At 35.4% G+C, this 16,283-nt stretch overlaps 1 protein-coding gene across 1 annotated transcript in view; it reads left to right on the top strand.

Annotated features, from left to right (window-relative positions):
• Positions 1-16,283, top strand: part of LOC101888252 (guanylate cyclase 32E) — a 214,722-nt gene that overhangs the window by 87,733 nt on the left and 110,706 nt on the right. Inside the window, exon 3 of the mRNA XM_059124627.1 lies at positions 11,178-11,311. Within this exon, the coding sequence (XP_058980610.1) occupies positions 11,178-11,311 (134 nt within the window). The remainder of the gene's footprint in view (positions 1-11,177; positions 11,312-16,283) is intronic.

Raw genomic sequence — 16,283 nt, 5'->3', positions numbered from 1 at the left:
AATATTGATATCCCACATAGAAAAGTATATATGGATCTTCCTATCTCGCCGAGCTGAGTCGATCTAACTATGTATGTCCATCCGTCCGTCTGTCCCTCTGTCCGTCTGTCCATGTTAATTTGTAATCACTCTACAGGTCGCAATTATGGCCCGATCTTCACGAAATTTAGAATGGCGATGGGAATAAGGTCAGAATAGAACCCTATTTCTTTTGGAGATGATCCCACAATATTTAGGGATCGAAATGGACCAAAAAATGAAAAAATCCCGATTTTGCAGTTGCTCTACAGGTCGCAATTATGGACCAATCGACGCGGAAATTAGCATGGGCTAAAGCTTCGGGCTGGGCAGAAGCCTTCCGATTTTGATGGTCATCGGATAATATTTAGTGGGTGAAAAAGATTATAACATTTGTGTTAAATAAAAGTCAAATTTTCTATTCAACCGCGAATATTTTTAATCCCAGCGAAATCACAAATAGACGAACAGGTGAATTCTGGCCGTTACGTAGATGCCGATAGTAAATATATCGGTTATATATAGCGAAATATATACAATGTGTATATACAAAGGAAAGGAATGTTAGATGGAATGCTTATATCTCAAGAATGGCTGGACCGATTTTGACAAACTTGGTCAATTCAGAATGCCCTCTTAGTATAAAAGTATAAAATCTAAAAAAATCGCATAAAAATAAGTCAAAAATGATCTTAATATAGATTTTGTAGTATTTTGTGACATTTTTTTATTTTTCCATATTTTTTTCATATTTATACCCTACACCACATAGTGGTAAGGGTATTATGTCTTTGTGCATTTGTTTGTAACATGGAGAAGGAAACGAGATAGACCCATAGTTACTTTTGAGAACCTTCATAGAATCACTTTCTGAGTCGATTTATGCATGTCAGTCCGTCTGTCCGTCCGTCCGTCCGTCCGTCCGTCCGTCTGTCCATGTATTCTTGTGAACAAAATGCAGGTCGCATTTATTATCCGATTGAGATGAAATTTTCCAAACAATATTTTTTTGACCCAAGGACGAACCCTATTGAAATTGGTGAGAATCGGATCAAATTTAGATATAGCTCCCATATATATCTTCATCCGATTTCGGGTTAAATGTGCACCAAATATCCGCTATCAGTCCAAATTACCTGAATTTTGGCACACCCAACCGAGTTCGGCCTAGAAGCAAGTATATCAAATTTGGAGAAAATCGGTTTAGATATAGCTACAGCTCCCATATATATCTTTCATCCGATTTGATCTTTAAGTCCCTCACATTCCTACCATGCACTCCACAACCGTGATATTTGGTACCAGGTATTAGATGGAGCACAGAAATAGCTGTTTTAAATTTTATCGAAATCGGTTCAGATTTGGATATAGCTCCCATATATATCTTCATCCGATTTCGGGTTAACTGACCATCAAATGGCCAATATCAGCCCAAATGGCCCGAATTTTGGCACATGTGACCGAGATTAGCCTTAAAGCAAATGCAACAAATTTGGAGAAAATCGGTTCAGAAACAGCTATAGCTCCCATATATATCTTCATCCGATTTCGGGTTAAATGTGCACCAAATATCCGCTATCAGTCCAAATTACCTGAATTTTGGCACACCCAACCGAGTTCGGCCTAGAAGTAAGTATATCAAATTTGGAGAAAATCGGTTCAGATATAGCTATAGCTCCCATATATATCTTTCATCCGATTTGGTGTTTAAGCCTCTCACATTCGTAATATGCACTCCACAAGAATGATATTTGGTACCAGATATAAGATACAGCCCAGAAATAGCTGTTTGTAATTTTATCGAAATCGGTTCAGATTTGGATATAGCTCCTATATATATAGGATAGATAGATTTTGATTTTGTACCAAATATCTCATAGAGCTCTGAAATGCCCTGTATAAACCTTTTTACGAGAGCTCTACTAAATATGCATAGTGGTGTAGGGTATCATAGTCGGCCCCGCCCGACTTTTGAGCTTTCCTTACTGGTTTAATTTTCATAACTTTTAATTGTTTTGAAACCGCATCTCTTTAAAATCTCTTAAGTATCACTTGTGACTTATTGAAAAAAGTATTAGAATATTAAAGTGACACTTCAATTACATCTAGTGTTTTTCCTATGCAATATCTGTGGGTTTGTTTTGTCAGTTATTGCGGTTGGACCCAAATAAAACCATAGATGTTCATGGTATATTGACAAAACGTGATCAAATGCCACAAAAGTGTGTAGTATAGGTTTTTATTTAATGTGCATAGAGAACATTTGTTTTAGAGCAAATGCATATTTTAAAATCAAACACCAAACCACATGAGTAAAAAATAATTTATTAAACTATCAAATAGGAAACTAATAGCCTTTCCAACATTTTACTACAATTCTATTGTTTATATTGGTCATGCATGCGAGAAATCGATTTTTTATACTTCAAAAAAATATATATATTTTTTTAAATAATGACCAATTAAACATCAAGCGAAGGTGAGACCTACCTCAATCAATTATATTTTATTCTAACATTTCTATTTTTTTACTAAAAAATAAAAAAATATATAATTTTTATAAAGATTCATTTTCATTTATTACTAAAAATGCAAATACAATCAAAGATGTGATCTGATCAAGATCTTGAAATCAACTCTCCGCTCTCTTTCAACAATCATCTTATTTTTATATTAATTAATTTTTCGATTTTACAACAATTATTACAATAATAACAAATCAAAAAACATTAAGTTCGGTCGGGCAAATGTGAATAGTATTATTAAAATACCGAATATCACTGGGTATCGTTATATGTGCGCTATATTAAAACGTGCACCTAAATATTAAATTTTCTGCTGCCGAAGCTAGAACCCATTACAAATACCTATTTTGGACAAATCCGTGGAAAAATGTGAAAAAAAAACATCAAAATTCTCAATATTCGGAGGTACCATAATGTGGGGGCTATATGAAAACGTCGACCTAGAACTTATTACCAACTACAAATACCAGTTTTTTTACAAATCCGTGGAAAAATGTGGCAAAAAGCATCAAAATACCGGACATGGGGAGGTACAATTATATAGGGGCAATACAAAAACGTGGAACTATATAGCCACTGCAGGTAGAACCCATTTTGACCTACACATACCAATTTTTGGACAAGACTGTGGAAAAATGTGGACAAAGTCATTAAACTACCAAATTTTGGGGGCAATACATACAATATTCCTCCACCGATGCTAGAACCCATTATGACCTACAAATGCCAATTTTAAGATAAATCCGTGGAAAAATATGGCGAATATCGGTAGGCACCGTTATATGGAGGCTATAGGAAAACGTGAACCTATATATACTATGTTATACCACCGGTGATAGAACCTATTGCAAACTACAAACACCAATTTTTAGACAAATCCGTGGAAAAATGTGGCAAAAACCATCAAAATACCGAATATCGGGAGGTACTGGAAGCTATAGGAAAACGTGGACTGATACATCTCATTTTCAATACCAACCATCCTAGACACAATACAAAATGTTCTACCAAATTTTGAAGCTCTACGTCAAATAATATGGTCTGTATTTTGATTTCGCACGCACAGACGAACATCGTAAAATCAATTTAGAACTTTATGCTTGTCATGAATATAAATACTTTCTTTGACGAATTTTCAGGTATGTTACAAACGGAATGACAAAATTAACATACCCTCCTTTTCAAGGTGGAGGGTATAACTAGTTAAAAAGCAGCTAAGTTAGGGCGGTTCGAACTTTCAATACAATCCACCATTTGGAAAGAACTTGAAATCTTTCCACAAAAATATCGAATATCGAGAGATACCGTTATATAGGGGATATACAAAAACGTCAATCTGAATACGAAATGTTTTCTCATGAAACGGGAGGGGGCTTTACGAAGATGTGAACCTGCATGCTAAATTGGTTGCTATAGGTTGTAGTACCCATTAACATCTTCCAATACGAAATTTGAAACGAATTCGGTGAATAATGTCGCTAAAATCATCAAAATACCAACAATCGGGAGGTACCGTTATATGGGGGCTATATGAAGATGTGGACCTGCATACAAAAATTTTTATCATAGGCTGTAGTATCTATTACAAACTATAAATAAGAAATTTGAAATAATTCCGGTAAATAATGTCGCTAAAATCATCAAAATACCGAAGATCGGGGGGTACAGTTATATAAGAAAACGACACGGCCCATTTACGAACTTTACCTGCTTACTGGTAAACTATAAATGTATAGATAATTTCTTCTCTTTCCATCTCAATTCGTTCGAAGGATAGCGTAATATCAGCAGACAGACGGACAGACAGATGGACATCGTTAGATCGTCTCAGAATTTTACGCTGGTCCAGTATATATATACATTTTAGGTTCTATTATGAATATTTCGAGAAGTTACATACCCTCCATAGAATGGTGGATGTTATAGAAATAAATGGGGAATTAAAGTGGGAGAATATTAAAGACCTACTGTGTCAGTGATAGATGAGAGAGAGAGAGAGGAATAGAAAGAGAGATATTTATATACGATAGTGGAAATTAATGATTAACAAGTAAAAAAGCAGTAAGTTCAGCAGAACTTTGAATACCCTCCACCATTTGGAACGAATTAGAAAATTTTCAAAAAAAAAAATAATAAAATCCATTAAAAATTCTTCTAAAATCTTTACAATATCTAATATAGGAAGATGCCGATATATGGGGGGATATACGATATTGTGGGTCTATAAATACAAATCTATGTCTGGGTGAAAAGTACTCACAAGAAACTCCTTGTGTGGATTTTCAGATAATGCCATTGGAAAAAGTGGATAAAATCATCAAAATACCGGGGGGTACAGTTATATGGGGGATATACGATATCGTCGACCTATATAGACAATTCTTTTTGAGGGGGTAAAATGTCCACAAGGGACTCCTTTTGTGTAATTTCAGACATTTCCATTGAAAAATGTGGCTAAAATTATCAAAATGCCGAATACCGTAGGGGTACCGTTATATGGGGGCTATACGATATTGTGGACCTATATAGATAATTCTCTGCCGAGGTATAAAGTACTTGTGTGGATTTTCAGACAATTCCGTAGAAAAATGTGGCTAAAATCATCAAAATACCGAATATCGGGGGTACCGTTATATGGAGGCTACACGATATCGTGGACCAATATAGCCCATCTTCAAACTTGACCTGCCTGCAGACAAAAGAGAGATCTGTGCCAAATTTTAGCTTCCTATCTTAATTCGTTTAGACTGTAGCGTGATTACAACAGACTGTAGCGTGATTACGCTGATCAAGAATATATATACTTTGTTGGGTCTAAAATGATTATTTCGATGAGTTACAAACGGAATGACGAACTTAATATACCCTCCATACTTTTTTTGGTGGAGGGTATAAAAATTGTGATTTAATATGTTTAAAGAGGGAAGGCATTAGGGAAAGTTATTAGGGTGGTTAGACGAATGTGACTCCACAAAATTATGTTAAAAACACAACCAAAAACAAAATTGCTTTGGAAAATGTGACAGTATTCAGCAACAAAATGAGCAATCGTCTTGATACGACCAAAACGTGCCTGATCGAAATAACGGTTTTAGACCCTTGGTCTCTTTATACAAAATCCAATGCAAGACATTTGGGGTCGATCTAAGTAGTCCGTCCCTCTGTTTTGCTGGCTGATGTGCACAATAACTTTCGAAGGGAAAATCTTATTTGGTCCAATAATATTATTGTCAAACTAAGATCGAGTTCGGATGTGGGCAATATCGGTCCACTCCTTCTGGTACCTCCCTATGAAAGGGCCAAATTTTCAAAGAAAATAATTTACGACACAGAAAGAGAAAGGTTAATCCTACTTTGCTCCAACTTTGCAAATCCTAGTACTTGCATTAGTGCTGCGTTATGTGTGAAAATGGAAAATGAAGGCCCGATCTATCAGGTACCTCCCCCACAACGGATCAACATTTCAAACTAGTAAGGAAAGCTCAAAAGTCGACTATATGATACCCTACACCACTATGCATATTTAGTAGAGCTCTCGTAAAAAGGTTTATACAGGGCATTTCAGAGCTCTATGAGATATTAGGTACAAAATCAAAATCTATCTAATTCTATCGTGCATTTTACGAACTATAGCTATCTCTGAACCGGGTTTCTCCAAATTTTACGTATTATCTTCTAGACTGGTGATTTGGGCTGACCATTTAGTGCACATTTAACCCGAAATCGGATGAAGATATATATGAGAGCTATATCCAAATCTGAACCGATTTCGATAAAATTTAAAACAGCTATTCCTGTGCTCCATCTAATACCTGGTACCAAATATCACGGTTGTATGGGACTAAAACTCTAAATCGGATGAAACATATATATGGTTGCTATATCTATATCTGAACCGATTTTCACTAAATTTGATATACTTGCTTCTAGGCTGAATTTGGTCCGATGTACTAAAATTCAGTCCATTTGGACTTATATCGGCCATTTGGTGCACAATTAACCCGAAATCGGATGAAGATATATATGGGAGCTATATCCAAATCTGAACCGATTTCGATAAAATTACAAACAGCTATTTCTGGGCTGTATCTTATATCTGGTACCAAATATCATTCTTGTGGAGTGCATATTACGAATGTGAGAGGCTTAAACACCAAATCGGATGAAAGATTTATATGGGAGCTATAGCTATATCTGAACCGATTTTCTCCAAATTTGATATACTTGCTTCTAGGCCGAACTCGGTTGGGTGTGCCAAAATTCAGGTAATTTGGACTGATAGTGGACATTTGGTGCACATTTAACCCGAAATCGGATGAATATATATATGGGAGCTATAACTGTTTCTGAACCGATTTTCTCCAAATTTGTTGTATTTGCTTTAAGGTTAATCTCGGTCACATGTGCCAAAATTCGGGTCATTTGGGCTGATATTGGCCATTTGGTGGTCAATTAACCCGAAATCGGATGAAGATATATATGGGAGCTATATCCAAATCTGAACCGATTTCGATAAAATTTAAAACAGCTATTTCTGTGCTCCATCTAATACCTGGTACCAAATATCACGGTTGTGGAGTGCATAGTAGGAATGTGAGGGACTTCAAGATCAAATCGGATGAAAGATATATATGGGAGCTATAGCTATATCTGAACCGATTTCTCCAAATTTGATATACTTGCTTCTAGGCCGAACTCGGTTGGGTGTGCCAAAATTCAGGTAATTTGGACTGATATTGGATATTTGGTGCACATTTAACCCGAAATCGGATGAAGATATATGGGAGCTATATCTAAATTTGATCCGATTCTCACCAATTTCAATAGGGTTCGTCCTTGGGCCAAAAAAATATTGTTTGGAAAATTTCATCTCAATCGGATAATAAATGCGACCTGAATTTTGTTCACAAGAATACATGGACAGACGGACTGACATGCATAAATCGACTCAGAAAGTGATTCTATGAAGGTTCTCAAAAGTAACTATGGGTCTATCTCGTTTCCTTCTCCATGTTACAAACAAATGCACAAAGACATAATACCCTTACCACTATGTGGTGTAGGGTATAACTACCATGAAGCTTATAAAAAGGAAAATAGACATCCGACTCCTTTAAAACTAGGAACATCTCAATACTACTATCAGCACAAATTCTGGTGAGAATGTGGAATACATCGAATCACTCATTTTGGTATCTCACAGGTTAACATTTTAAGTAACCAAAATCCACATAAAATGCGAAATATGCATTCGACGCTCTTCACAATTTCACACATCCCAGTATTTTGACAAATTTATTTTCGGATTATCAAATTATTCTTCTACACAACACTGGTTCTTCCAAACACTTCTAATGGATTATCTGTAATTGCTTAATATATAACAACAAATGTTCAGATTTCAGTTTTACAACATTTATGCCTACAACCTATAAAAATAAAACAATTAAATTGTTAACAATAATTTTATGATTGAACTGAAACGTGTTTTTCCACTTTGAATGATGAAAATACACTTTATGACCAAGTGGGTAGACGGCTGTTACTAATATCCGTGACTAATATCCAAAATCTTCCAAACACACACACACACACACACCCACGCACACGCACACAGACAAAAGATGATATTAAATTAACATCTGAAGAAGTCATACTTAAGACAACAAATAAGAATGAGTTTGAAGAGAAGAAAAAAAGGTGAGTGCGTGTGTATGTATGGGTAGGATGTTCACATATGACCGGCTGCTTAGGGCTCCAGACGTCTGAGCATTAGTCTTCTGTATTATGTCATAACAATTGTGAGTGTGTGTGTGTGAGTGCCTGCGTGTGTTTATTTGTGTTGTTTCTGCTGGTTTCTTTTCATGTTCATATTTATATCAAACATAATAATAGCAAACAGATGATGAAAGCTGTGCCCAGTTGCCCTGGTAATGCTATTGTCAAATATTCCATCAAGTGTTTGTATATTAAGTTAATGGTTTGTCACCATTCTTTTGTGACACACATTTTTTGGAGATTTTTCCAAAGACACAATTTACATTACGGGTTTTATGGGAAATGATTTTGGGAAGAAATAAAACCAAATAAAAATGCATTTGTGGTCTTTCCATTTAATCGTATTTTAGATAATTTTCCAGAGAGTATATATCATTTGATAAGGTCATAACGTGCCCCATCGAAATAACGGTTTTAGAATCTAGATATCTTTGGACCAAATCCGTTTCACGACATTTGTAGTCGATTTAGCGGTGTCAGTTCGTCCGTATTTTAGGCTGGTGTGCACAATAACTCTCGAAGAGAGTATGCGATTTGATCCAAATTTGATGCATCGTAATATTATTGTCAAACTTAGATCGAGTTTTGAGATTTGCAGAATCGGTCCACTAGTTCTTGTACTCCACCCCCCAAAAAGGTCGAAATTTTCTACGAAAATATTTTACTGCACAGAAAGAGAATATTTTACTGTCAAGTACCTCCCCCACAAACGATCAAAATTTGAAAAATTATAACTCTTATAACTCTTATGACATAATAATCCGATTGTCTTCAAATTTTACTCACCACAATAATTTTGTTAATCAAGATCTCGTGTGAAGATGGGATATATCGGTGCACACCTCTTGTACCTCCCCACAAAGGGTTCAATATTTTGAAAAAACAAAACGCTCATAAAACGCGGATAAGCATTTCACTCTCTTCAAATTTCACACGTCCAAACATTTTTGCTAAGGCAAGAGATTGTGAAGATGCTAGACACCGACCAACGCCTTCCGGTACCTCACCCACAAAGGGTCACAATTTTCAATACTTATATCTGTCAAAACTTGAGAAACAAGTCCGCGATTCTTTACAATTTGCTATATTTATATTTAGCCATTTAAAATTGGATAATAATGTTCGATGTTCTTATAATTTTGTCCTTACCAATATTTTTATTTGCATTAGATGAAGTATGACAAATAAAAATGCAGATACGATCTCTTCCAGGTGATAAAGTACTAACAAGGAACTCCGTGTATGGATTCTCAGACAATTCCATTGACAAGTTTGGCTGAAATCGTCAAAATACCGAATATCGGGGGTTCCTTTATATAGCGGCTATACGATATCGTGGACCTATATAGGCAATTCTCTTCTAGGGGATAAAGTACTCACAAGAAACTTCTTGTGCGAATTATCAGACAATTCCATTGAAAAATGTGGCTAAAATCAAAAATTACCTGCATATTGGGGCTATACGATATCGTGGACCGATATAGATAATATTCTTCCAGGTGATAAAGTGCCCACAAGGAACTCCTTCGGTGTTTTTTTAGGTCTAAAATTATTATATCGATGAGTTACAAACGGAATGACTAACTAAATATACCATCCATACTATGTATGGTGGAGGGTATAAAAAAGGGAATACTTCGGTCAACTATATCTGCTACCTCTGGCACATTTCAACATTGTCTAACAATTATCACATATCTTAGATAACGTTATGGAAGTAGTCGACCACCGCGTCGCAGTGGCCAAAAAAATTGCTCGTGAGCTAAAATATCGCACTATTCCATTCGGCAAATATTGAAAAATAAAATTCCAAAAAGTGCCAGAACTTACACCCAACAGAAAGAAAATAGACTCAAAATAGCTAAAGAGTTGCCTCGATTGGCCGAAAGTGGTGTACTGCCGAATTTGGTTTTCTCCGATGAGAAAACATTCGTTGTCCAGCAGTTTGTAAACAAACAAAATGATCGTGTTTACTTGCCAAAGAAGACAGTTGAAAATGTTCACCTTCGGTTGACCACCAGAACTCAAGCGCCAGCCATGGTCGTTCTCCGCTCATATTAATCGACCGTGGCATCTGAATAAATGCCGAATATTATCGAGAAACTATTCTGGAGGGTGTATTAAAGACATTCCAACAGAACTCAGCACCACCGCACTCAGCACGCGCCACCCAAGAATGGTTACAAAATGAGGTTCCTCGATTCATTTCTAGCGCACAATGGCCACCAAAATCTCCGGATACCAATCCGTTGGACTATTGTACATTGAGAATTTTGGTAAGCAAGGTTGGCACCAAAAAATACCACAGTGTCGATCACCTCAAGCAAGCGCTTCGCCGGGAATGGGCCAAAATACCGCAGAGCAACATTCGGGCAGCGTGTGACGGTTTCATTGGCTGTTTGAAGGCCATAAATCGTGCCAAAGGTGGCCAGTTGGAAGAAATCTAAACTTATTCTAAAATTTGATGCTATTTTCGACATTTTTTGCTTTCATTTAATAGAATTAAAAAACAAATGTGGTATCTTACTTTGTTGCAGTTTTTTTATTTCACCCTATATATATATATATATATATATATATATATATATATATATCTTATTGTTTAATGTCCGATATAAAATGGATAATATTGGTCCATTCCTTTGCAACCTAATCCATAGACGATCATCAAGTTTAATAATCATAACAGAAGTCAAAATATATTTAAATTATCGAACATTGGGGTGGGTAACATGTTTTTTCAGTCTTAAATTTTCATTCGAATTGTAAAATTTCTAAATTTGTCTGCTCGCCCAATTTATGTTGCAATTAATTTCTTAATCTCAATTTCTATATCTGTTCCCTTTTATTTTACAGGTAACCCTAGGTGGTCTACCACTCGCTGTGGAGGATATTAATAAGGATCCCACCCTATTGCCGGGTAAACGTCTAACATTTAAAGCCTACGACATAGGCCACAAGACAAGCGATTATCGTGTACAACCAATTAGGTAAGTGACATGAATCAATGTGTGTGTGTGTACCAATGTGCATAGATGTAGGATTATATTTACACAAAGGCACATGATTGAAAATGTGATAATACACCATTACATACGTGCAAACAGATATAAATGCGTAAATATACTTAAAATTTTAAAATTACCACATTAGTGGGAGTAGGCATTAAATTAAAGACTAAAGCAATTCCAAAGGGAAAATCATTTTGTTTTTGGGTACTACAAAAGCGATTACACCAGCGTATGATGTATAAATATCCTTCGCTGAAATATGAAAACAAAATGTTTCAAAGTCAAGTAAAACATTTAATGGGAATCCATTGTAAATCGATTAATTTTAAAAATACTTTCAAGAGAAAAACACCATGACAGGGTTTTGTGGAAATTCTCTTGGAAACCGAAATGTAAAATTACACAATAATCGCCTGGGAATTTGAACAAAACAGAAAAGTTGTGAGCTTTCTGAGAGGCAATCAGCTGAATTTCCATTTCTTTTTGAAAAAATGAAAATTGTAAAAAAAAAAACAGAAGAAACGGCTAAGGCTAGAATCTTGAAATTTGACATATAGGTAGTAGTTTATAAGTGGGGGTGAGATAAGGTGGTATATATCTTTTTTTTGAACTAAAATGCTATTGTTTAAAATCTGGGATCTTTAAATATTGCATGTAGGTGTTTGTGGAAATTCTTGGTAAAATGTATTCAGTATTGTATTATTGGGACCAAAACTCTGAAATTTCATATTTAACTTTGTCTGTCAATGCAAAAATTGTCTGCGAGACCAGCTGTCAAAAATCACATACTTTTCATACAGAAGAAGTGAAAAAGCAGTTAGTTTGGCCGGGACAAACTTTGAATACCCTACATCATGCAGAAGGATTTAGCAAATTAAAAAAAAAGAAGTAAAAATGCTGTAAGTTCGGCCGGGTCGAACTTTGAATACCCTCCACCATTTGGAACGAATTTGGCAATTCTCAAAAACAAACGTTAAAAAGTCTGTTAAAATCTTAAAAATACCGAATGTAGCTATTATATTAGGGTCTATACGACGACATGAACCTGCGTAGGTAACATTTGTCATAAGCCATTACAATATTCAAACTCGAAACTTAAAAAAAATCGGTTATAATGTCGATAAAATCAAAATACCGAATATCGGGAGGTACCGTTATATGGGGGCTATACGAAGACGTGGACCTGCACAGACAATTTTCTGTCGTAGGCTGTAGTATCCATTACGAACTTCAAATATTAAATTTAAAACAATTCTGGGGAAAAATGTCCCTAAAATCATCAAAATACCGAATATCGGGAGGTACCCTTATATGGGGGCTTTACGAAGAGGTGGACCTACACAGACAATTTTCTGTCTTAGGATGTAGTATCCATTACGAACAATTCCGGTGAATAAATTCGCTAAAATCATTAAAATACCGAATATCGGGAGGTACCGTTAAATGGGGGCTCTACGAAGACGTGGACCTGCACAAACAATTTTCTGCCTTAGGCTGTAGTATCCATTATGAACTTCAAATACCAAATTTGAAACAATTATAATTATAAATTCGCTAACACCATAGAAATACCGAATATTGGGAGCTACCGTTATATGTGGGTTAAACGAAGACGTGGACCTGCACAGACAATTTTTTGCCTTAGGCTGTAGTATCCATTACGAACTTTAAATACCAAATTTTAAACTATTCCGGTGAATAATTCTGCTAATATTATCAAAACACCGAATATCGGAAGGTACCGTTATATGGGGGCTATACGAAGACGTGCACCTGCACAGACAATTTTCTGTCGTAAGCTGTAGTATCCATTACGAACTTTAAATACCAAATTTTAAACTATTCCGGTGAATAATTCTGCTAATATTATCAAAACACCGAATATCGGAAGGTACCGTGGACCTACATGGCCCATTTTCAATACCAAAAGTCAAGAATATATATACTTTATGGGGTCTAAAATGTGTACTTCGAGGTGTTACAAACCGAATGACAAACTTAATATACCCTCCATACTATGGTGGAGGGTCTCAAATGAGAACCATTATTTGAGGGCTATACGAAGACGTGGTCCTGCATAAATAACATGTGTTATAGGCTGTAGTAACTGTTCCAAACTTTATATACGACATTTGAAAAAATGCCGGTTAATAACATCGCAAAAATTATCAAAATATCGAATATTGGGAGGTGCCGTTATATGGGGCGTATACGATATCGTGGACCTGTATAGACAAATCTCTTTCAGGGGATAAAGTACTCACAAGGAATTTCTTGTGAGAATTTTCAGACAATTCCATTGAAAAATTTGCCTGAAATCATCAAAATATCGAATGTCGGGGTGTACTTTTATTTGGGGGCTATTACTATATCGTGGACCTCTATAGACAATTCTCTTTCAGGGGGTTAAGTACTCATAAGGAACTGCTTGTGCAGAATTTCAGACAATTCCAATTAAAAACCAGTAAGGAAAGCTCAAAAGTCGGGCGGGGCCGACTATATGATACCCTACACCACTATGCATATTTAGTAGAGCTCTCGTAAAAAGGTTTATACAGGGCATTTCAGAGCTCTATGAGATATTTGGTACAAAATCAGAATCTATCTAATTCTATCGTGCATTTTACGAACTATAGCTATCTCTGAACCGGGTTTCTCCAAATTTTACGTATTATCTTCTAGACTGGTGATTTGGGCTGATATTGACCATTTAGCGCACATTTAACCCGAAATCGGATGAAGATATATATGAGAGCTATATACAAATCTGAACCGATTTCGATAAAATTTAAAACAGCTATTCCTGTGCTCCATCTAATACCTGGTACCAAATATCACGGTTGTGGAGTGAATATTACGAATGTATGGGACTAAAACTCTAAATCGGATGAAACATATATATGGTTGCTATATCTATATCTGAACCGATTTTCACTAAATTTGATATACTTGCTTCTAGGCTGAATTTGGTCCGATGTACTAAAATTCAGTCCATTTGGACTTATATCGGCCATTTGGTGCACAATTAACCCGAAATCGGATGAAGATATATATGGGAGCTATATCCAAATCTGAACCGATTTCGATAAAATTACAAACAGCTATTTCTGGGCTGTATCTTATATCTGGTACCAAATATCATTCTTGTGGAGTGCATATTACGAATGTGAGAGGCTTAAACACCAAATCGGATGAAAGATATATATGGGAGCTATAGCTATATCTAAACCGATTTTCTCCAAATTTGATATACTTGCTTCTAGGCCGAACTCGGTTGGGTGTGCCAAAATTCAGGTAATTTAGACTGATAGTGGACATTTGGTGCACATTTAACCCGAAATCGGATGAATATATATATGGGAGCTATAGCTGTTTCTGAACCGATTTTCTCCAAATTTGATATACTTGCTTCTAGGCCGAACTCGGTTGGGTGTGCCAAAATTCAGGTAATTTGGACTGATAGTGGATATTTGGTGCACATTTAACCCGAAATCGGATGAAGATATATATAGGAGCTATATCTAAATTTGATCCGATTCTCACCAATTTCAATAGGGTTCGTCCTTGGGCCAAAAAAATATTGTTTGGAAAATTTCATCTCAATCGGATAATAAATGCGACCTGCATTTTGTTCACAAGAATACATGGACAGACGGACGGACGGACTGACATGCATAAATCGACTCAGAAAGTGATTCTATGAAGGTTCTCAAAAGTAACTATGGGTCTATCTCGTTTCCTTCTCCATGTTACAAACAAATGCACAAAGACATAATACCCTTACCACTATGTGGTGTAGGGTATAAAAAGTAGCAAAAATCATAAAAATTCCGAATATCGTACAGTTCGATAAATAATGTCGCTAAAATCATCAAAATACCTAATATCGGTAGGTACCGTTATATGAGGGCTGTAAAAACGTGGACTTACATGGCCCATTTTTAATAGCAACAGTCCTGCAGACATAATATACATTTGAGTAAAATTATATCAATCTACTTCATTTCGTTCGGAAGCTAGAGTGATTTCCACAGATGGATAAACGGACGGACATCGCTAAATCGACATAGTATTTTATGCTGCCAAGAATAAATATACTTTGTGAGGTCTAAAATGTATATTTCGAGGAAAAAATGTGAAAAAAGATCCATAGCAAAAGCTAATTTTGGCAGCAATGAAAAAATGTGTTATATACGACTAACGGAACATAAATCGTATTCCTAAATAACACCAATTATTAATCTGACAATTTCAAATTGTTTTCAATGTTTAATAATTGCCCTTAGATAAACTGAGTGAATATCAAAAAAATTCAAACACGTTCATACACTGTCACATTGTTAAGGGAAATGAAGTGTTTTTCTTTTATTTTTGATTGTTTTCCTCTATTCTTTTTGTTTGTTTGGCAATTAAAAGGAATACTGCTAATGGGCGATAGACCGTTGGTCTCTTTTTTGAATTAAAAATATTAGAGTGAGTTGAAGATTTTGTTTGCATTCATTTAAAATTTGTTTATGTCTTTTTAAATTATCTTTGTACCAAGTGTATCCTCATTTTCGGCTCTTTTTTTTAAATTAAGTTCAGAATTTAAACCTCATGTGATTGTCCCTTACACCTTACTCATAACCCCTTGGTCCCACCAACATTCCCCAATTAAATCAATTGTTTTTATATTTTTGTTTTTTTTTTTTTTTTTTTTTTTCAACAGTTACATCCCAGCGCACATGGCTAGCCAAAAAGGAAAAAACTATGTCAACAGACTTTCAGTAAAAAAATTAAATGTTGAAAGTTCAATTTGTCAATATAATCCTGAGATTTTTTACTCAATATGAAATTTACTAACACATATGCATATGCCATGCATGTGAATGCACTTTGCTTTAATATTTTGTTGTTGGGTTTTTTTTTTTTTCATTGAAACATCAAATTCATGTTTATATTAGTCGGAGGA

Source organism: Musca domestica, unplaced genomic scaffold, assembly GCF_030504385.1.
Source record: "Musca domestica strain aabys unplaced genomic scaffold, Musca_domestica.polishedcontigs.V.1.1 3, whole genome shotgun sequence".
Lineage (NCBI taxonomy): Eukaryota > Metazoa > Arthropoda > Insecta > Diptera > Muscidae > Musca > Musca domestica.
This window is presented reverse-complemented; position numbering and strand designations above follow the sequence as displayed.